The sequence below is a fragment of the Macaca fascicularis genome, chromosome 16 (genome assembly GCF_037993035.2).
Source record: "Macaca fascicularis isolate 582-1 chromosome 16, T2T-MFA8v1.1".
NCBI lineage: Eukaryota > Metazoa > Chordata > Mammalia > Primates > Cercopithecidae > Macaca > Macaca fascicularis.
This window is the reverse complement of record NC_088390.1, coordinates 839,000-860,342: the sequence shown is the minus strand read 5'-3', so window position 1 is coordinate 860,342 and position 21,343 is coordinate 839,000. Positions and strand designations below refer to the sequence as shown.

The 21,343-nt window shown below is 48.9% G+C and overlaps 1 protein-coding gene and 2 long non-coding RNA genes across 4 annotated transcripts; 1 reads left to right on the top strand and 2 right to left on the bottom strand.

Moving 5' to 3' along the window:
* Positions 1 to 136: 136 nt before the first annotated feature.
* Positions 137 to 10,206, bottom strand: TLCD3A (TLC domain containing 3A). 2 transcript variants are annotated; one of them, XM_015437419.4, is made up of 5 exons: positions 10,033 to 10,206; positions 9,619 to 9,702; positions 4,867 to 5,068; positions 2,286 to 2,381; positions 137 to 1,777 (listed from the first exon to the last, which is right to left on the bottom strand). In XM_015437419.4, the coding sequence occupies exons 1-5, from the start codon at positions 10,152 to 10,154 to the stop codon at positions 1,508 to 1,510; spliced, it is 774 nt and encodes a 257-aa protein (XP_015292905.1). In that variant the 5' UTR covers positions 10,155 to 10,206; the 3' UTR covers positions 137 to 1,507. The 2 variants fall into 2 exon arrangements, with proteins under 2 accessions (XP_015292905.1, XP_015292906.1); XM_015437420.4 differs by lacking the exon at positions 4,867 to 5,068.
* Positions 10,207 to 10,449: 243 nt separating this feature from the next.
* LOC141408741 (uncharacterized) lies at positions 10,450 to 12,529 on the top strand. Its single transcript, XR_012425091.1, has 2 exons — positions 10,450 to 10,619; positions 10,767 to 12,529. It is a non-coding gene; the product is annotated as an uncharacterized lncRNA (long non-coding RNA).
* Positions 12,530 to 13,479: 950 nt separating this feature from the next.
* LOC141408743 (uncharacterized) lies at positions 13,480 to 13,967 on the bottom strand. Its single transcript, XR_012425093.1, has 2 exons — positions 13,831 to 13,967; positions 13,480 to 13,674 (listed from the first exon to the last, which is right to left on the bottom strand). It is a non-coding gene; the product is annotated as an uncharacterized lncRNA (long non-coding RNA).
* Between the last annotated feature and the right edge of the window lie 7,376 nt (positions 13,968 to 21,343).

Below are 21,343 nucleotides of genomic sequence, written 5' to 3'. Positions count from 1 at the left end.
AGCACTCACAACACACCCCTCTGCTAGTTACATGGACATAGACGTGGAGCTACAGCACACAGCATCCGGTCAGGTTGGGTCACAGGATGATTCTTACAGGAAACTGATATCGATGTATTTCACAAATGAGAATAAGTTGGGAATGTTAGTGCAATTTAATCACCATAAGGGTGACTTAAAGATACACTGATTGTTTAAGAAACAAAAAAAAGACAATTAAAAAATAAGCGTTTTGTTCTTTAAATGGCACCCATTAAAGACTAAACAGTCAAAATGAGACAGATCATTCAGTCCTTTAGACATTCACAACTAATTAAAAGGCACTTTAAAAATCCACTTTTTAAACTACCACTTGAGAACACATGGTAGCACAGTCTCAAACCCATCCTAGTTGATAGGGAATGATGAGTGTTGGCACCAGAAAATCCTGTTTGCAGAAGGGGGTGCAAGTGTCGGTCCACAGGACAGCCTCTGGCCAGGCTGGCTGCCCTCTCGCTCTGCAGCCTTCTGTGGCTAAATGGCAGGACACTCACACAGGAATGGGCCTTGGACCACAAGCTCTGGCGTATCAGGAGGCTGAGTACTCAAGTATTCTGCAGTCTAGATGACACATTTTGTGGTTTGGAGTACAGAAGTTGGTTTTCACATCACATGAAAAGGACGGTGTCATAGAGTGGGGTTACCCAGTAAACATCTACCAGAGCCTTCATTTCATGTTGCCCGTGTAGTTTTTATGAGCATGTCCTCTGCATGTGGATATGGGGAAAGCTGGGCATGAAGGAGTATGTTAAAAAGAACAGTATCTGTGACTGACTGCAGTAAGCTCACAAGTTTGACACTGTCAGACTTACCAAGTCAGCTTGCAAAGGTTGTGCTGGCCTTTTGGCCACACTATCTACTCAGGCTCCCATCCTTGCCTCCTGCCTGCCCCCACCCCCAGCCCCACCCGTGAGACTTCTGATTGGAAGTCAGTCAACTCTGACCCATGGATGAGAGGATGACGCAAAGAACCAATGGGTTATCTAGTAAACGATCAAAAACTACCTACCCACAGTGATTGTCCCAGGCCAATGTCACAAGAAGACATTACTTGCTTCTGTGGGCCCAGTGCCGTGGGTACTGCCCTGAGTGGTTGGAAAGGTAGGTAGCTGCCGATATAGGGACAGGCAGATGCGCAGACGCTTATCACCCTGGTCCACCGATCACACCCCATGCTTCCACCTCCCAGAGCTCTTGAGATAAGACCCAAAGGATCCTTGGGCTTGCATTAAAACCACTTTGCTGTCCGTGGAGGTCTGACAGGACTCAATAGTTGTTACTACAAAAGTGCTTTTGCAAATAGGGCAAGTTAGAAGAAGGAGGTAATACGAATATTCTTTAGAAAAACTCAAATCCATCTGCTTATCAATACCCAAAAGTCTGAGGCCACCCAGGGCACAATTCGGTCCATGGAATGCTGAGTGGAGGAGGCAGCTGGTGTGAGGCTGCGCCCGACTCCCAGGAGCATTTAGCCATCCTTTTTGGCTTGGGGAGTGTCAAAGAGCCGGACTGCCTTCCTGCACAGCAGACAGAACCAGTAGAGCTGAGGAGCTATGAGGAAGGCATTGGCCATGTTGCAGTAGAAGGGGATGCTGAAGGGTACTTGGAGCAGGCTTAGTCCCTGCTGGCGGCCATAGGACCAGTACATGAAGGGGAAGAGAAGGATCCGACAGCAAAAGAAGGTGGCCAGTGTGAGGATTCCATTCACCTTGTACAGAAGGGTGTGCTGCTGCTTTAGCTGCAAAAGAAGAGGAAGGAAAAAGGTAAGGTCCCTAAGAAGCTGGGCATCAGGGAGCGACTGGCCCAAGTCCCACCACAGTGAAAGCCATGCAGGTGCAGGTGCTCATCAAGACCTCGGCTGTCAGAGTCCCTGGCGCCCAGATGTTTGTCTAGTTTTCTAACACTTGGAGAAGACATTCTTGAACACTATCATACTGATATGTACAGATAACCTCATTTTCTCCAATAGTGATGTTGAATTTGACCCAGGCCACCCAGCTAACAGGAAAATAGAAACCATGGATTGAAGTATGTGACCAGGGAAAAGATAGAATGAACTGTATCAAACTTAGATCAAACCTACAATTTCATCCCCATTGGCTGAGATGACCAGCCGACCTGTAAGGCTGTTGAAGGATCTCCCATCCCACTCTTCCTGGCATTAGGGATTTCTCCACACCTACCATCTCTGAAGGAAAAGCAGAATCCACTCCCTCCCACACTCCTGCCATTTCATTCATACATGCCTGAATCAGAACCCTGCCCAGTGACACAAATGGAGTGCTCAGTTCTGCCATGAAGATGCAGCCAACAAAGAAATCCCCGAGGTCTCCCCGAAGGCTCTGCAGATGACAAAACGAAAAGGGGAAGTAAGTGGAGGTTAAGAAACCACCAGAAGGAAAATTCCAGCGGGGGCTATTGAAAAGGGTAACCGTGAAGGGCAAGGGCAGACCCAGTTACTGTCCCGCGGCTTCCGTGGCACCAGCACTTTGATGGTCCAAGCCCTAGGATCCAGAGGCAAATTCAGACAGGATGATGGCATCACACACCAAGTTCTGAATTTTGATGACAACCGGAAGGGAACGCTGCAGCCTACTTTTGTGTATCGAACTGAGTCATGCCAAGACACTCAGCCTGTTCGGTTCAACAAAATGTGCCAGGTCCTGGGCTAGATGTTAGGGTCTGAAAGCACCCTAGATGTTCTGGTTTCTAGATGGTAGGTCCCAGAGACTTCTTAAAGAATTTAGTGCACGTTACCTCTTTCTTTTTATGTATTTGTTTGTTTATTTTTGAGACAGAGTTTTGCTCTTGTTGCCCAGGCTGGAGTGCAATGGTATGATCTCAGCTCACTGCAACCTCTGCCTCCTGGGTTCAAATGATTCTCCCACTTCAGCCTCCTGAGTACTTGGAACTACAGATGCACATCATCATGCCCGGCTAATTTTTGTATTTTTAGTAGAGATGGGGTTTCACCATGTTGGCCAGGCTGGTCTCAAACTTCTGACTGGGATTACAGGCGTGAGCCACCTCGCCCAGCCTCCTTTTTCAAGAAAGCAATAAGCATGGTAAAATATCAGCTCTGCCACTTAGTACCACTGAGTGATATAAGAATACTCTTAGAGCCCCCATTTCTTCATCTATAGCTAATAGTTTCTAATATTTAGCAAGCTATGAACTTTTAAATCACATGCCTGGCAGGGTGCAGTGGCTCATGCCTATGATCCCAGCACTTTGGGAGACCGAGATGGGAGGATCCCTTGAGCCCAGGAGTTCCAGATCAGCCCGGGCATCATAAGGAGACCCCATCTCTTTATTTAAAAAATAATAAATAAATAAAACATGCCGGCCAGGAGTAGTTGCTCACGCCTGTAATCCCAGCCACTTTGGGAGGCTGAGGCGGGTGGATCACTTGAGGTCAGGAGTTCGAAACCAGCCTGACCAACATGGTGAAACCCTCTCTCTACTAAAACTAAAAAAATTAGCTAGGCATGGCGGTGTGCACCTGTAAACCTAGCTACTCAAAAGGCCGAGGCAGGAGAATCACTTGAACCCGGGAGGCAGAGGTTTCAGTGAGCCAAGATTGCACCATTGCACTCCAGCCTGGGCAACAAGAGCAAAATGCCATCTCAAAAAATGAATAAATAAATAAATGAATAAATAATAAAAATAAATAAAACGCATGCCTTCCCCCTGGCAGGCATTCAAGAACCAGGAGTTTCCCCTCAGCTTTCCCATTGCTTTTCCTTGTTGGGTGGGCTTTTATGGGGAAATGGATCTGGGGAGAAATTAGTAGGATATTTGTTTTGAGAATCTGTGTTTTGTGACGTCAGAATAATCCACACAGTGCTCTCTGGCACTGTTGTGTTGCTTTGTATTATATTTGTATTTTATGTCATTTTTATCTTGTATTGAACTAAGGATAGAACCTCTGACAAACAGTAGGGCATCACAGAGGGCTGGGGGTTTGTTAAAAAGAATGCTGGGGCCAGGGGCAGTGGCTCACGCCTGTAATCCCAGCACTTTGGGAGGCCAAGGCAGGAGGATCAATTGAGTCCCCAGAGTTTGAGACCAGCCTGGGCAACATGGAGAAACCCCTACAGAAATTACAGGAATTAGCTGGACGTGGTGGCGTGTGCCTGTGTTCTCAGCTACCTGGGAAGCAGAGGTACGAGGATCACTTGAGGCCAGTAGTTTGAGGGTACAGTGAGCTGTGATCGCACAACTGCACCCCACCCTGGGTGACAGAGTGAAACCCTGTCTCAGAAAAACAAAAAGGATGTTGATGTTGATGTTGGTGAGGAGGATCACGAGCGTTTCACACATAATGGTGTTCCTCCACTGTTCACCTGGGGGAGGTGGCTGCTGAAGCAGCAGGCACAAGGAGAATGGGTGCCTATGAGTGGGAAAGAAAAGAGGGGCAATCCCGACTCCTAAGTAACGGTCAAGATGTCCAGCTCAGGCCAGGTGTGGTGGCTCATGCCTGTAATCCCAGAACTTTGGGAGGCTGAGGTGGGTGGATCATTTGAGGTTAGGAGTTTGAAACCAGCCTGGCCAATATGGCAAAACCCCATCTCTACTAAAAATACAAAAAGCCGGGCATGGTGGTGGGCACCTATAATCCCAGCTACTCAGGAGGCTGAGGCAGGAGAATCACTTGAACCTGGGAGGTGGAGGTTGCAGTGAGCCGAGACAGTGCCACTGCACTCCAGCCTGGGCAACAGAGTGAGACTCCGTCTCAAAAATAAATAAGTAAATAAATAAATAAATAAATAAATAAAGATATCCAGCTCAACCCAGCTGCTGGTCTGCTGTCCTGGAAGGCCATACCTGTGCGACTGGCACAAGGACAAAGAGAATGACCGCATGATGTGTGATCATGAGGCGGTTTCGACTTAGGAAGTTTCGAAGCGTGAGGGAGGGCCCACGGTTCTGGTCTCTGGTTCGGCACCAATCACAGAGGTACATGGCGTATGAGTCATAGATCATGTATGGAATCAGAAACCACACATACTCCCGGGCAAGCCAGTGCCTGAAAGAAAGCATATGAATGGCCCGTGAAATCATTGTGGATATCCATTACGAAGGCTCACAGCCAAGCTTGGTGCTTGATCAGCTATTATTACTCCAAATACTTTACAGTGAAGATGTTGCAACTGATAAACACGGAGAGCAGACCACTTTCCGTTTCAGGGCTGATTCATGAGTGTCAAAGGCAAAAAGCAGGCATTCAGTCAGCCCACCTGTTTAAGCAGCTTGCTGTCACTACTTGCCTGACTTAGCTACTGATTTGTAATACATGTTCTAGCATTTTGTGATAAAACTGATTTTGATATAGATAGATATACAAATAAATCAACAGCCCCCGCAAGAAGCTGGTTTGGAAAGTGTCCCAAATCACAAATCCAATATTTCTGGTTTAACTCCTTAGTTGCTCAACAGTTGGGGGTTTACTGACTTAAATCCTGGAACCTGTGAGTTTTGTGTCTGCATGTAACCCCACTCTATGGAGTTTCTGGGAGGCAACCCTGGCCATTTTCTTTACAATTCTAGAGCTAGCCGGGCGCGGTGGCTCAAACCTGTAATCCCAGCACTTTGGGAGGCTGAGGCGGGTGGATCACGAGGTCAGCAGTTCAAGACCCACCTGATCAACATGGTGAAACCCCGTCTCTACTAAAAATACAAAAATTAGCCAGGCATGGTGACACGCACCTGTAATCCCAGCTACTCAGGAGGCTGAGGCAGGAAAATCGCTTGAACCTGGGAGGCAGAGGTTGCAGTGAGCTGAGATCGTGCCCCTGCACTCCAGCCTGGGCAACAGAGTGAGACGCTGTCTCAAAAAACAAAACCAAAAAAAGCAGGTCTGGAAATAAGCCTGAAGCTCAAGGGCCACATTATGGCAGTTAGGTACCAGGAGAGAGGCTAGGTCAAAAGACAGTTTTCCCATTTACTTGTCCAAAGGGGCTGAATCATCATTTGCTGAATGGAAATAATAGTTGATCACTGTCCTAGAGCAGATTAGAAGGGAAGTCTCTACAATTCATACCACATGGTTCCCAATGATAAAGAAGCATTCCACAGATGTTTTCTGTGAAGAAACATCTAAACGAAATCACGTACTATCCAAGGATTCCATTCACTTGGTCAGCGAATGTTTGATGCACATCCACGGGTTAGGTAGAAGATCATTCAGTTGTATGGTTCTCAAGCTACCTGAACATCAGAATCACCTGCAGTGCTTGTTAAGAGCTCCAGTCCCCAGAGATTCTAAATTGTAAGCCGAGGGCCCTCAAATCTGTATGAACTTTGTCTCTGATTTTGGACAGAGCCAGTCCACTGAACTGCAACATTGGAAATACAGTCCACAGAGGCACCATCTGAATTTCTGCTCGAGCAACTCCACACTTACCACAGCGTAAATAATGCATAAACAAATCAGGCAAGCAAGTAATGGCAAGTATGACACACTTGTAGGTGAATTCATTAGCCAGGCTCCTTTTTTGTTTGTTTGTTTTTTTGAGACAAAATCTCGCTCTGTTGCCCAGGCTGGATGTAGTGGCGCAATCTCAGCTCACTGCAACCTCCGACTTGCGGGTTCAAATGAGTAGTTGGGATTAGAGGCACCTGCCACCACATCCGGCTAGTTTCTTTTTTTTTTTTATTTTTAAGTAGAGATGGGGGTTTCACCATGTTGGCTGGGCTGGTCTCAAGCTCCTGACGCCTCAGCCTCCCAAATTGTTGGGATTACAGGCATGAGCCACTGCACCTGACCTAGCCAGGTTCCATGTGACTAAAAAGATGCAGTACTTATTCCAGTGCCCATCTATGGTCTCAGGTGCTTTCTTGAAGCTGTTTCAAGTAAAATACCTACAAACAGCTACTAAAATTTTAGCTGAAATATAACTGGCCTCTCCCCTTGAAGGGAACCTAAGGTTTTCATATTTTCACCAATTCAGAGATGAGATCTGGAATTGTGACTCATGGGTAGACTCCTCTGAAGATTTATGAGCAAGAGATCTAGATTATAATCTTAACCACCACCAGCCTGTGATTTAACTTTCTTTGTAAAATGAAGAAGATAATCCTTGTCTTTACCTGTCAAAGTTGCAGTGAAGATTACATAATTAAATGTGGGAAAGTCGGCCAGGCACCGTGGCTCATGCCAGTAATCCCAGCATTTTGGGAGGCCAAGGCGGGCGGATCATCTGAGATCAGGAGTTCGAGACCAGCCTGGCCAACATGGCTTTACTAAATACACAAAAATTAACCAGACATGGTGGCACATGCCTGTAATCCTAGCTACTCAGGAGGCTGAGGCAGGAGAATTGCTTGAACCTGGGAGGTGGAGTTTGCAGTGAGCCAAGGGCGTGCCCCTGCACTCCAGCCTGAGTGACAGAGACTCCATCTCAATTAAAAAAAAAAAAGCAGGGGAGGGGGAGTCCTTTTAAATGTTAAAAGGTACTATACAGGCTGGGCATGGTGGCTCACACCTATGATCCCTGCACTTTGGGAGGCCTAAGTGCGAGAACGGCTTGAACCCAGGAGTTCCAGACCAGCCTGGGTGACAGAGCGAGACCCCATCTAAAAACAACAAAGTACTATCTGAATTAAGTACTTAAATTGAGAAAACAACCTGGAGCTGTGACCTAGCCATTTTAGGGGTCTGAACCCCTCTAAGAATCTGACTAAATCCTTGGCCCCATACCACATTCTGCCTATAATTTGGGGGAATTTATAGATAACTCCTCCTATCTAATCACATTCTATGTGAAGACATAAAATGAGAAGGCACATAATAGAAAAATATTTAGTGTATGGTATATGAACCCTGAAAGGGCTTTTCTGGCCGGGCGCAGTGGCTCACGCCTATAATCCCAACACTTTGGGCAGCCCAGGCAGGAGGATCTTTGGAGGCCAGGAGTTCAAGACCAGCCTGGGCAACATAGGGAGACCCCTGTCTACAAAAAAAAAAAAAAGCCAGGCATAGTAGTGTGTACCTGTAGTCCAAGCTTGGGAGGCTAAGGAAAAAGGGTGGCTTGAACCCAGGAGTTCAAGACTACGGTCAGCTATGATCATGCCACTGCACCTCAGCCTGGGCAACAGAGACCCTGTCTCCACGGGAAAAAAATAAAGTAAAAATGTGCTGGGTGTGATGGCTCACGCCTGTAACCCCAGCACTTTGTGAGGGTGAGGCAGAAAAATGACTTGAGCCCAGGAGTTCAAGACCAGCTGGGCAACATAGTGAGACCCTGTCTTTAAAAAAAAAAGAAAAGTTGAACCCAGCCACGCAAATATTAACCTCTGGTGTCTACAATCAACCTCACTTGGTCTATCTTCTCTTCGCATCTACTATTCATCACCAATAGCCAGTTTTGTTTTTAAAAAGGCAGAAGAGGTGGGGCGCAGTGGTTCACGGCTGTAATCCCAGCACTGTGGGAGGCCGAGACAGCCGGATCACGAGGTCAGGAGATCAAGACCATCCTGGCTAACATGGTGAAACCCCGTCTGTACTAAAAATACAAAAAAATTAGCCGGGTGTGGCGGCGGGTGCCTGTAGTCCCAGCTACTCGGGAGGCTGAGGCAGGAGAATGGGGTGAACCTGGGAGGCGGAGCTTGCAGTGAGCCCAGATTGCGCCACTGCACTCCAGCCTGGGCGACAGAGTAAGACTCCGTCTCAAAAAAAAAAAAAAAGAAAAAGGCAGAAGAAAAGCACAAAAATCATGACAGCAGGATTGATCCCAAGTAAGACTGCAGGCTAGAATGAAACAGACGGCCTGCTCAGGCCCCTCGCAGTCCAGTCTCAGCAGATGAGAAGCAGGACTTGGCAGAGCCCACAGGAGAGCAGGGCCTGGAAAGGCCGTTCAACTTTCCTGCACGTCCGACTGTGGTCCTTTAACTTGGGAGAGAGTGAGTGTGATTCTAGCAAGACCGGTGGGGGAAAAAAGAATTAAAATAAAAAAATAAAAGCACCACCATTGCCCAGGTCTAAATATTGTACAAAGCAGACTATTCTGGTCTTAATTTATGATTTGTTTCACTGGAACTGCAACTAGGTGCACATTTCCTGACCTGCCTGTGGACTGAGCTCTAACAGACATACCCGTGTTCTAAGCGCTGGGAGCCTCTCGATACCCTTTAGCAAATCTGCAGGAAAAACGAGAGCGGCGTTTGCATGGAAAGGGGAGGTGGGTTTGTTCCTGTCCATTGGGGGGGCTCTGCTAACCACCCTGGACGTGTATTAGCCAATGATGCTTCAGAGTGGGAACCCAGTGAAACCAGCTACAAGAATCAGAAGCCATACTCCCAAGTCGCAAATGCTTCCACACTTCTCTCTTTCGTGAAGGACCTGGATCCCTGGCCCACGCTGTCCGCTCACACCACCTGAAATCAGACTCCGCCTCTGTCGTCCTCTCTCATTTCCGCGGACTTTCTCCTAAGCTGGGGGTGCTCGAAGACTCCGGAGAGGAAGAAGGAGCCCATTGTGCAGCTAGCTTTTCCCATTAGTCAGCTATCTAAGCGCGCGTGTGAGAAAGAGCCACTGAAAGGTGACATTTGCAACAAGCCCCTGGCCCGGGCTCTTACCTGCCGGTGATCACGTCGTCGCAGGAGCGAATGATGACGATCCCCGAGCCGGTGGCCAGCACGGCGTGCACCGAGGAAACCAGCCTAGCGCGAGCGGAGAGGAAAACAGCGCGCGCGCTCAGTCCCGTCCGAGGACCGCCGAGAGCCCAGCCCAGCCCCTCGGCCTGACTCTCCCCCGCCGCCGGCAGACGTGGGGAGCGGGCTCCAGAGACTCACCGGCCACTCCCGCCCGCCCCGGCCCCGCTCCCGCCAGGGGAGGACGCGGAGGGGCTTCGGTAGCTCGGGCCGCCGCGCCCCGGAGGGAGCAGCCCCCCGGCTTCCTGCCGCCCCCCTTTTCCGCCCTGGGCCCCGCAGCCGGGCGGGGCGGGGTGGGCAGCGGCCCGGGCCTCGGGGGCGTCTCGGCGGCGCCGGTACCTGGTGCTGATCATCACGCAGTCGGTGCGGCTCCATCCGGGCCGGGAGCGGCGCAGCGCCCAGGTGCAGAGCGCGAAGAGCCCCGGAAAGAAGAGGGCGCCCCAGGCCAGCGTCAGCAGCATCGGGGCTGCGGGTCCGGCCGCCTCGCTGGCGCCGCGTGGCTGGGTTCGGCTCGGCGCGCCCCGGCCCGGCCGCGCGTTTCTACCCTCCGCCCCGTCCCAGTCCCGCCTCCGCCCGGCGCTGGCCCCGATCCCGCGGCGCGGCTCTGCGCGTGACCAGGCCTGGCGGCCGCGATAGGGCGGGGCGGGGTCTCTCGCTGTCCCTGGGCCCCGAGGGTTCCCCGGCGTCCCCGGCGGGCGGAGGCGGAGGCGGGGGCGGGACCGAGGCGGTGGCTCCGGCCGGGGCCGCGGCGCGCGCGAGTTCCGAGTCCGCCGCTCCCTCCCGAGCGGCCGCGGGGCCGAGGCGGAGGCGGGAAGGGCCGCGGCTCCCCGGCTTCTGTTCCGTCACCCGACGCGCCCCTCCCCGACCTGCTCTCCTGGCCGGCCCCGGGCGGAGGGGCGGGGTGGGCGCGCGGCCGAGGAAGCCAGGTAGGAGCCCCCGCCGGGGTGGGGCGAGCCCTCGGGAAAGGAGGGAGGGAGGCGGCCTCGTCCGCCAAGCCCTGGTGCTTCTCGGGGGGAGTCTTCAGGATGTGGCCTCTTCCCGTCCCGCCACGATTCCTTTCCCGGTCCCTCCAGCGGCCGCAGCTGCCCCGGGGGCGTCTCAGAAAGCCTGAGGTCCAGGGCCGCCTGCAGCCCCCTCTCCACCTGCACCAGGAGGCCGACTGCGGAGGCTGCGGCTTCTACTGCCCCTCGGCCGTGGATCTCTCCGGAGACACCATCCAGAGATTCAGTGGCTGTGCTGTTGTTCTCAACGTGTCATTTTTTAAAAGGATCGGGGCCGGGCGCGGTGGCTCACGCCTGTAACCCCAGCACTTGGAGAGGCTGAGGCAGGCGGATAACTTGACGTCAGGAGTTCGAGACCAGCCTGACCAACATGGTGAAACCCCGTCTCTGCTAAAAGTACAAAATTAGCCGGGCGTGGTGGTGCACGTCTGTAGTCCCAGCTATGCAGGAGGCTGAGGCAGGAGAATCGCTTGAACCCGGGAGGCGGAGCTTGCAGTGAGCCGAGATCAGGCCACTGCACTCCAGCCTGGGCGACAGAGCAGGACTCTTGTATCAAAAAAAATAAAAATAAAAATAAGTTATCGGGACAGGCGTCTAAACTTGAATGAATTGTAATATATTTCATTCGTGCCAAGCACCAATCACATGGATGAGGACAGTAATTTCAGTATCATTGGCTTCTCTCCTTTAGGAACTTCCAGCTTTATTTTGCTTTGGTCTGTATCTTCCTCAGCTAACAAATGTAGGGGGTGGGAAATACAGTTCATTTATGTTACTACAAATGAAGAGGTGTGACGGGTCTCCTCAGATCACCATCATGCAAAATGCTAACCAAAATCCCATACGAGGACTTTGGAACAGCTGGGCTCGGCTCTCTAGGCCACGATTTGCTGGTCTGTGAAATGACAGGGAGGTTGGATTACGAGCTCTTTAAAGCTCTAGATTCTTACCAGTCTAGGACTTTTACAAACTGGCAGATGATTTCTGTTAGATGCCAGTTAAATTACTTTAACATGGCAGTTAGTGATGCAGGAACTGGTGTAGAGTGAGCACTTGTTTTTTTTCAATTTGGGTTCATTTGTTATGGAGTCTGAAGAGGTTTCTCAGGTTTAAAAGACAGTTTTCCTTTAGCGGTAGTATCGGTTATTAGGTTGTGACCTTTTGGAATGAATGTAGCCTCTAACATCTTCCCATATGTGGTTAAGAAAAGGGACTTAGCCAACAGGAAGGTGGCAGACAGCCTCAAGAAAAGCCTCAAACTTCATCCACTTAGGGCAACATCTCTAACTCCCAGATTCACTGCTGACATACTCAGAGAAAGGAGAAAGCCACTTCAGTTTGGTCCCAAGGTACCTGACAAATGCAGCGCTCTCCGTATTTTCACTTTGCTTGTGGACGAAACCAGCTACCTGTGAACTCTCCATTCTCTCCAGGAAAACGACCCTATGAAGTCCACTGTCTCTTTCTTAAGCGTTTATCACAGTGACCTCCAGTGCCAGCGTTTCCAGAGAGTGACAGGTGGTTACAAGTCCTCCCTGCCTTCCCTCCTTAAAGGGAGCAGCACCTTGGCACTGAGTATGCTCACACTTTGAAGTGGTGGGAACCAGTCTCCCCCCACACAAGAAGTTGTTTGTACAGCTTGTAAGGCATCTTTATGAATTGAAAACAAAACACGTGTTTCATGTATAGAAAATAGCAAGTAAAGGCCGGGCGCGGTAGCTGACTCCTGTAATCCAGCACTTTGGGAGGCCAAGGCGGTCGGATCACAAGGTCAGGAGATCGAGACCATCCTGGCTAACACAGTGAAACCCCATCTCTACTAAAAATATAGAAAATTAGCCGGGCGTAGTGGCGGGCACCTGTAACCCCAGCTACTCGGGAGGCTGAGGCAGGAGAATCGCTGAACCCGGGAGGCAAAGGTGGCAGCGAGCCAAGATCGTGCCACTGCACTCCAGCCTGGGCCACAGAGCGAGACTCCGTCTCAAAAAAAAAAAAAAAAAGAAAAAACGGCAAGTAAAATCAGTTTCAACACTATGCTCAGTGAAGTCACCAGAATGTTTACGCTGAATCACCATAAAGCTAACAAGCGTCAACATGAACCTTAGCTTTTCCAGCGATCAAACCCCTGTGGGCAAATGATAAAGCCAAACGCAAACCACAAGTCTGGTTTTTACACAAACTTCTGCTCATCCTTCAAAAGTCTGGAATCGGCTGTTTCCTTCTCTCGGGAGGTTTCCAGGTCTGCCTTTGCGTTTGGGTCACGGGCCTGTTGTTTTCTTATTTGGATGTTTCTCCACCAGACTGTCAGGTCCTAGAAACAAGGACTGTGTCTTTCCATTTTGTACCCCCAGTGGGAGGCTGGCACATTCTGAGGGTGCAGGAGGTGTTTCATACTGTCCGAAGCTCATGCCTGTTGAGTACTTACTGTTTCTAGGTCCTGTATCAGACGTTTTGTGTACCTTGTCTCATTAAATCCTCACAACAAATGTTATTCTGTGTGTGTGTGTGTGTGTGTGTGTGTGTGTGTGTGTGTATGTATCAGCAAAATGAGACTCAGACCAGAGCAATTTAAAAATTGCCCCAGGTGACACTGCTGGTGGCGAGCTGGGATTTGAACTCGGTAGTTTCTGCCTTTAGTTCCATGTGCCGAATGACTATAAAAGAGGAGCCTGATAAGTGAGGAGGGAATAATAATTTCTCACAATGTAGTTTCTGATGAATACGGTTCCTAATTATTTACTCATAAATATAAATGTGTGTGGTGAATTTATGGGCTCTCATGCTGCCATGAACACTGTTCTATGTTTATATGTAACTTTACAAATGTTCAAAGCACTTTCACGTGTATTATCTCACCTGGGTCTCAAAATAACCGAGTGAGGTTGGCTAAACTTATTTCCATGTTACCCGTGAAGAAAGCGACGTGCAGGATGGGCCGCTGACTCCCCACCCTGTGAAGTGACAAGGCTCAGGTTAGAACCTGGGGCTGGCCGGGCGCGGTGGCTCACGCCTGTAATCCCAGCTCTCAGGGAGGCAGAGGCGGGAGGATAGCTTGAGCCCAGGAGTTCGAGACCTCCCTGGGTAATATAGCGAGACCCCGTTCTCCACAAAAAGGAAAAAAAAAAAAAAAAAGAACCTGGGGCTGGATTCGTGTTCCAGGGTGGTTTCTACTACTCCAGCTGTGGCCCTGGGGTTTCACGAGTTTGTCATTACGCTGCTCGTGTGGCTTTCCAGAGTGAACTTTGGGCTACTTAATGGCAACATAAAACTCACTCACCAAATTTAGACTGTTGCCCTCTTGAACAGAGAATTTATAAAGCTCCCCATTCTGAAGGGCTACGGGGGGAGGTTTTCCACCTTGAAAGCATGTGGGCCTGCCTTTCCGTCTGCTGTCCCCCATTCCTCTGGACTCCACTCGCTATCATTAGGGAATAGGACACAGGGACTCTCCCCATATCTGCTTCTTGGTTTCTTCAGCCTTAAATGGAAAATACCGTATTTACTTGTAAAATACTTTGCGAGTTCTCAGGTGAATGCCATTAAGATATGTGATGTGTGGGCAACTACCCTTGATCAAGGACCTTTTCCTCCTGTCTCGAAAAATCACGGACATGAAAAAGAAGTGAGATCACACGTGAGATACCTCCACATAGTGAGTACCAGAACCCAAAGGGAACTTAGGGGTCTCTGTCCACTCATCCACTTCAAAAATCCGAACACAGGCTGGGCACAGTGGCTCACAGTAGTAATCCCAGCACCCTGAGATCCGTCCAAGGCGGGAGGATCACTTGAGCTCAGGAGTTGGAGACCAGCCTGGAAAACATGGCAAAACCCTGTCTCTCCAAAAAAAAAAAAAAAAAGTCGGAAGGGGTGGAACCCACCCCAGTAACTGTAGTCCCAGTTACGCAGGAGGCCGAGATGGGAGGATCGCTTGAGCCTGGGAGGCAGAGGTTTCAGTGATCCCAGATTGTGCCACTGCACTGCAGTCTCGGCGACAGAACAAGAACCTCTCTCAAATAAATAAATAAATAAATACCCTCACAGAGAAAATGGACATCTCTTCTGAAATAAAAGTTACTTTGTTTAGAACCATACTTCATTTCCGCATTAGGGACCACTGAAGCAGAGGCAGAGCAGGAGGGACAGAAGGAGAAATGAAGAAATAGGAAGAGATATAGAAAGATACAGCACATGGGGTGGGCACGGTGGCTCCTGCCTATTATCCCAGCACTTTAGGAGGCTAAGGTAGGAGGATCACTTGAGCCTAGGAGTTGGAGACCAGCCTGGGCAACGTGGCAAAACAAAAAAATACACAAATTAGCCGGGTGTGGTGGCGCAGGGCTGTAGTCCCGGCTACTCGGGAGGCTGAAGTGGGAAGACTGCTTGAGCCCAGGAGGTTGAGGCTGCAGTGAGCCATAATCACAGCACTATACTTCAGCCTGGGCCACAGAGTGAGATCCTGTCTCAACACACACACACACAACGCCAGTATACACTCTTCGATACAGGAAGATAGACATAGCGATGAAGATCCAAAGATTGGCACAACAACGGAACACGAGGAAAAGGTCAGACGTGGAAAGGAAGGAAGGAAGGAGGCGTCCGAAGAGGAGAGCAGCAGCCTTCTGCAGGACTTCATTCTCTGTAGCAACAAACGCGGCAACAAAAGCCACACACATCTGAAGAAATACGGTACAGAGAATGAGGTGACTTGCTCTTAGGACTTGGAGTGTGGCCGGAAAGAAGTCAGTCACCCTGCTCTTAATTTCTCCTTCACTTTGTTTGCCTGATCAGTTTAGCCCTGCGCTGATATGTGTGTGTGCGTTTCTCTAGCAGACCACATGCGCCCGATGGTAGGGGCTGTCTGCCTGGGAGGCAGCCATGGCATAGCGCGCTGGAGTTGGGATCAGAGAACCTGAGTTCCAGTCCACGCTCCACCACCCAGAAGCTGTGGGACCCGGTGAAGACACTTTGCCTCCTTCCGCAGTAAAATGGGGGTTCCTCCCCCTACCCTCCAGGATGGCTGCGAGAATTAAATGAGATCACATTTTCAAAATGTTAAACTGTGTGCTTGGCACAGGCGAGGGATTCTTGTTCTTTGTGCTGGATCCCCAAGGCATAGCTCTCTGCTGTTAAACTTCTCAACAAGCACCTACTGGATTACAGATTCCCAGGCTGGCCTTAGCCAGACTCCAGACAGCACCTTCCTTGGTTTTATCTTAGATTCTTTGCAAGACCAAACTATGAGGCCAAGAAGCACAGCCGCACCCCAGACACGTGGTTTCTACAAACAGCGACTGCAGCTGCATGCTACAGGGGAAACTTCGCTCTGATTCCTGTCGGTAAAAACTATAATTTACACAAGGAACTGATGATGGAGTGCTGCTTTTATCTATTGCTTTGTATTTTTCAAACTACTTTCACATACACGTTTCTTTTGCTATAAAATGCAAAATATGGCTTGTTTGCAGATAGTCACACCTATCTAAAAGCAAACATTTCTAAACTCAGGTTTAAAAAATATTTAAGGGCCTGGCACAGTGGCTCACTTCTGTAAATCCAGCACCTTAGGAGGCCAAGGTGGGCAGACTGCTTGAGGCCAGGAGTTCCAGACCAGCCTGGGGAAAATGGTGAAATCCCATCTCTACAAAGAAAAAAAGAGAGAGAGAGCTGGGTGTGATGATTCGTGCCTGTAGCCCCAGGCACTTGGGAGGCTGAGGTGGGAGATCACCTCAGGTTGAGCCTGCAGTGAGCTGTGACTGTGCCAGTGCACTCCATCCTGAGTGGCTGACTGAGACACTGTCTCAAAACACAAAGGCGGGGGTGTGTGGCTCACTCTGTTGCCCAGGCTGGTCTCAAACTCCTGGCCTCAAGCGATCCTCCCACCTTGCCTCCTCAAGTGCTGAGACTGCAGGCATAAGCCACCACGCTGGGCTTCAGACCTACTAAATTTTGTCTGTGGCAAGCATGTCATATTCATGAGGAAAAGAAGGACAAGGAAAACCACAGAAACGATTAGCTTTCTGTCTGTAAAAAATAAAGTTAGAAGTGAAGTCGTGTTCCCCACAGTTCATGCCTACCTAGAACCTCAGAATGTGACCTTATTTGGAAAAGGGCTCTTTGAAGATATGATTAAGGTAAGGATTGAGATGGGACCATACTGGATTAGAGTGGTCCCTAAATCCAATTAGAAGATGCACGGAGACACAGAGCAGAAAGTGACTTGAGGGTAGAGTGAGAGACTGGAACAGTGAGTCCACAAGCCAAGGACTGCTGTCAGCCCCCGAAGCTGAGAGACAGGCATGGGAGAGTTTTTCCCTCAGAGCCTCCAATGAGAAACCGGTCCTTGAGCGTGTTGATTTCAGACCTCTGCCTACAGAACCCTGAGGAAAAGCCTGTTGTCTTAAGCAACCCAGCCTGTGGCCACTTGTTAAGACGGCCCTGGGAAACCGATACACAAAATTAAATTCAGGTATATCAAGGGCTAACCACTACAAACGTACTTAAAGGAAATTTTGAAAAATATTTTATAAATCATAGACTAAAGAAAGTTTTCCCAAACAAGGCATAAAACCCAGATGTCATATAGAGAAGGACTGACTGATTTGTAAACATTAAAACACACACACACACACACACACACACACACACACACACACGCACGCAAATACATCAGACACCACTATTGGCCAGGCACAGTGTCTCATGCCTGTATTTCCAGCACTTTGAGAGGCCGAGGTGGGCGGATCGCTTGAGCCCAAGGGTTCGAAACCAACTTGGGCAACATGGCAAAACCCCATCTCTGCAAAGAAAAAAAAAAAAAAAAAAGCAAAAAAGCCGAGTGTGGTGGCCCATGTCTGTGGTCCCGGCTACTTGGGAGGCTGAGGTGGGAGGATCACTTGAGCGGGGAGGTGGAGGTTGCAATAAGCCATGATCATCCCACAGAGTGAGACCTGGTCTCAAACAAAACAAGATTGTACATCAAAAAGCAGGACTAAAAGACAAGCCGGGCGTGGCGGCATGCCTGTAGGCACAGCTACTTGGGCGGATTGCTGCAGCCCGGGAGCTCAAAGCTGCAGTGAGGCTCCGCTGCACTCTAGTGTGGGTGACAGCACCACAACGAAAATGTTGAAGACAAGTAACAGAACGTGTTTGTAGCATATAGCAGGGTAAGGGTTCGTATCCAGAATAGTCAGAGATCCTACAGATTTATTAAGAAAAGTAAATGATCCAAAAGAATTTTTTAATTTTTTAAATGATACGAACTGGAAACACACAGAAGAAATATAAAAAGGCCAATTGAAAACTTTATAAGTAGGGCGGACACAACGCCTGTAATCCCAGTGCTTCGGGAGGTGAGGTACGAGGATCACTTGAGACCAGGAATTCGAGACCAGCCTGGGCAGTGTAACAGGACCCTCTACAAAAACATTTAAAAATTATCCAGGTGTGGTAGCGTGTGCCCGCATCCCAGTTACACGGGAATCAGAGGTGGGAGGATCCCTTGAGCCCAGGAGTCTGAGGCTTCAGCGAGCCATGATCCTGCCACTGCACTCCAGCCTGGGTGACAGAGCGAGACCCTATCTCTCAAAATAACACACACACTGTCTCTCAAAATAACACACACACACACACACACACACACACACACACACACACACAACTTTATAAGTGAATACTGAAAAGTCCAGCGTGCCTAAGTAGACAAGGACTTAAGCACTTTTTTACAGTGCTGGTAGAATTAAAATAATATAGTATTAGGCCAGGCACAGTGGCTCATGCCTGTAATCCTAGCACTTTGGGATACAAAAATTAGCAGCGTGGTGGCGGGTGCTTGTAATCCCAGCTACTTGGGAGGCTGAGGCAGGAGAATCGCTTGAAATCATAGGTGGCGGTTACAGTGAGCTGAGGCTGTGCCACTGCACTCCAGACTGGGCAACAGAACGAGACTCTGTCTCAAAAAAACTAATATATATATTATATATTAAAAATATATATATTATAAATATATATTATAGATTATATGTTATAATTATATAAATTATAAAATATATAAATTATAAATATATATTATATGATTAATAATATATATTATAAATATATAATAGATTAAAAATATATAATATAGATTATAGATTAAAAAACTAATATATATATACATAGTATTGTTTATAATAGCAAAAAATTAGAAACAGCCCAAATATTTAGGAATAGAATAAATAGCCGGGCGCGGTGGCTCAAGCCTGTAATCCCAGCACTTTGGGAGGCCGAGACGGGTGGATCACGAGGTCAGGAGATCGAGACCATCCTGGCTAACACCGTGAAACCCCGTCTCTACTAAAAATACAAAAAACTAGCCGGGCGAGGTGGCGGGCGCCTGTAGTCCCAGCTACTCGGGAGGCTGAGGCAGGAGAATGGCGTAAACCCGGGAGGCGGAGCTTGCAGTGAGCTGAGATCCAGCCACTGTACTCCAGCCCGGGCTACAGAGCAAGACTCCGTCTCAAAAAAAAAAAAAAAAAAGGAATAGAATAAATAAGGCCGGGCCCGGTGGCTCATGCCTGTAATCCCAGCACTTTGGGAGGCCAAGGCGGGCGGATCACCTGAGGTCAGGAGTTCAAGACCAGCCTGGCCAACATGGCGAAACCCCAACTCTACTAAAAATACAAAAATTAGCCAGGTGTGATGGTGCATGCCTGTAATCCCAGCTACTCAGGAGGCAGGAGAATTGCTTGAACCTGGGAGGTGGAGGTTGCAGTAAGCTGAGATAGTGCCATTGCACTCCAGTCTGGGTGACAGAGTGAGACTCTGTCCCAAAAAATAAAAATTTTAAAAAAGGAGTAGAATAAGTAATTTACAGTATGTTCCAACTATGGAACACTCTGTAGCCATTAAAAGGAGAGATATAGCCGGACATGGTGGTGTGCACCTGTAGTCCCAGCTGCTTAGGAGCCCAGGGGATCAAGGCTGCAGTGAGCTACGATTGTACCACTGCACTCCAGTCTCGATGACTAAGTGAGACCCTGTATTAAAAAAAAAACAAACAGGAGAAACAAACCAACATATAGAGAAGCCTCCTGAGTGGCTGGGATTATAGGCATGTGCCACCACACCAGGTTGGTCAGGCTGGTCTCAAACTCCTGACGTCAGGTGATCCACCTGCCTCAGCCTCCCAAGGTGATGGGATTACAGGCACCCACCATCACGCCCGGCTGACTTTTTGTAGTTTTAGTAGAGATGGGGTTTCACTGTGTTGTCCAGGATGGTCTCGAACTCCTGACCTCAGGTGATCCGCCCACCTTGGCCTCCCAAAGCGCTGGGATTACAGGTGTGAGCCACTGTGTCCGACCAGAAGCTTAAATATATTTTAGAGACAAGATCTTGCTTTGTCACCCAGGCTAGAGTGCACGGACATGATCATGGGCCACTGCAGCCTCGAATTCCTGGGCTCAAGGGATCCTCGTCTCAGCTTCCCAAGCAGCTAGGAGTACAAATGTGTCCACCACATCCGGGTGTGTGTGTGTGTTTGTTTTGGTAGAGAGGAGGTTTCCCTCTGTTTCCCAGGCTAGTCTTGAACTTCTGGGTTCAAGTGCTCCTCTCACCTCGGCCTCCCAATAAGCCATCACACCTGGCCTTGAACAACATTATGTTTAGGAAATGCAAACTTTCTTCTTTTTTTTTTGAGATGGAGTTTCGCTCTTGTTGCCCAGGCTGGAGTGCAGTGGCGCAATCTCGGCTCACCGCAACCTCCGCCTTCCAGGTTCAAGTGATTCTCCTGCCTCAGCCTCCCGAGTAGCTGGGACTACAGGCGCCCACCACCACGCCTGGCTAATTTTTGTATTTTTCTTTCTTTTTTTTTTTTTTTTTTTGTAGAGAAGGGTTTCACCATGGATGGCCTCGAACTCCTGACCTCATGATCCGCCCGCCTCAGCCTTCCAAAGTGTTGGGATTACAGGTGTGAGCCACTGTGCCCGGCCCCAGGAAATATAAACTTTCTACTGATTTCCTAAAGGAAAGCTAAAATAATGTTAGCTGAGCAAAATATTCTGGGCTGGTGAAGGGAGAATTTAATTTACATATCAGTGATTGTCAAATTACAGTGATGAAGATCATACCTCTTGTCAAAATACTGCGTGTGGGAGGTTTGTTCACAACATTCTTAGGTTTAGCAGAGAGAAGCATGGGCTAAAAAAAAAAAAAAAAAAGGATAAAAAATATGAAACAGCCAGGCACAGTGGCTCACAGCTGTAATTCCAGCACTTTGGGAGGCCGAGGCAGGCAGATCACGAGACCATCCTGGCTAACACGGTGAAACCCCATCTCTACTAAAAATTCAAAAATTAAGAAAAAAAAATTCAAAAATTTAGCCGGGCGTGGTGGCAGGCGCCTGTAGTCCCAGCTACTCAGGAGGCTGAGGCAGGAGAATGGCGTGAACCCGGGAGGCGGAGCTTGCAGTGAGCCACGATTGTGCCACTGCACTCCAGCCTGGGCAACAGAGCGAGACTCCATCTCAAAAAAAAAAAAATATATATATATATATATATATATATATATATGTGTTTGTGTGTGTATATATTATATATATATTCCATGAAACACCGTTCATTAAAACTGCATGCAAAATGGTAAGTGAATTTGTATTTTTCCAGGGA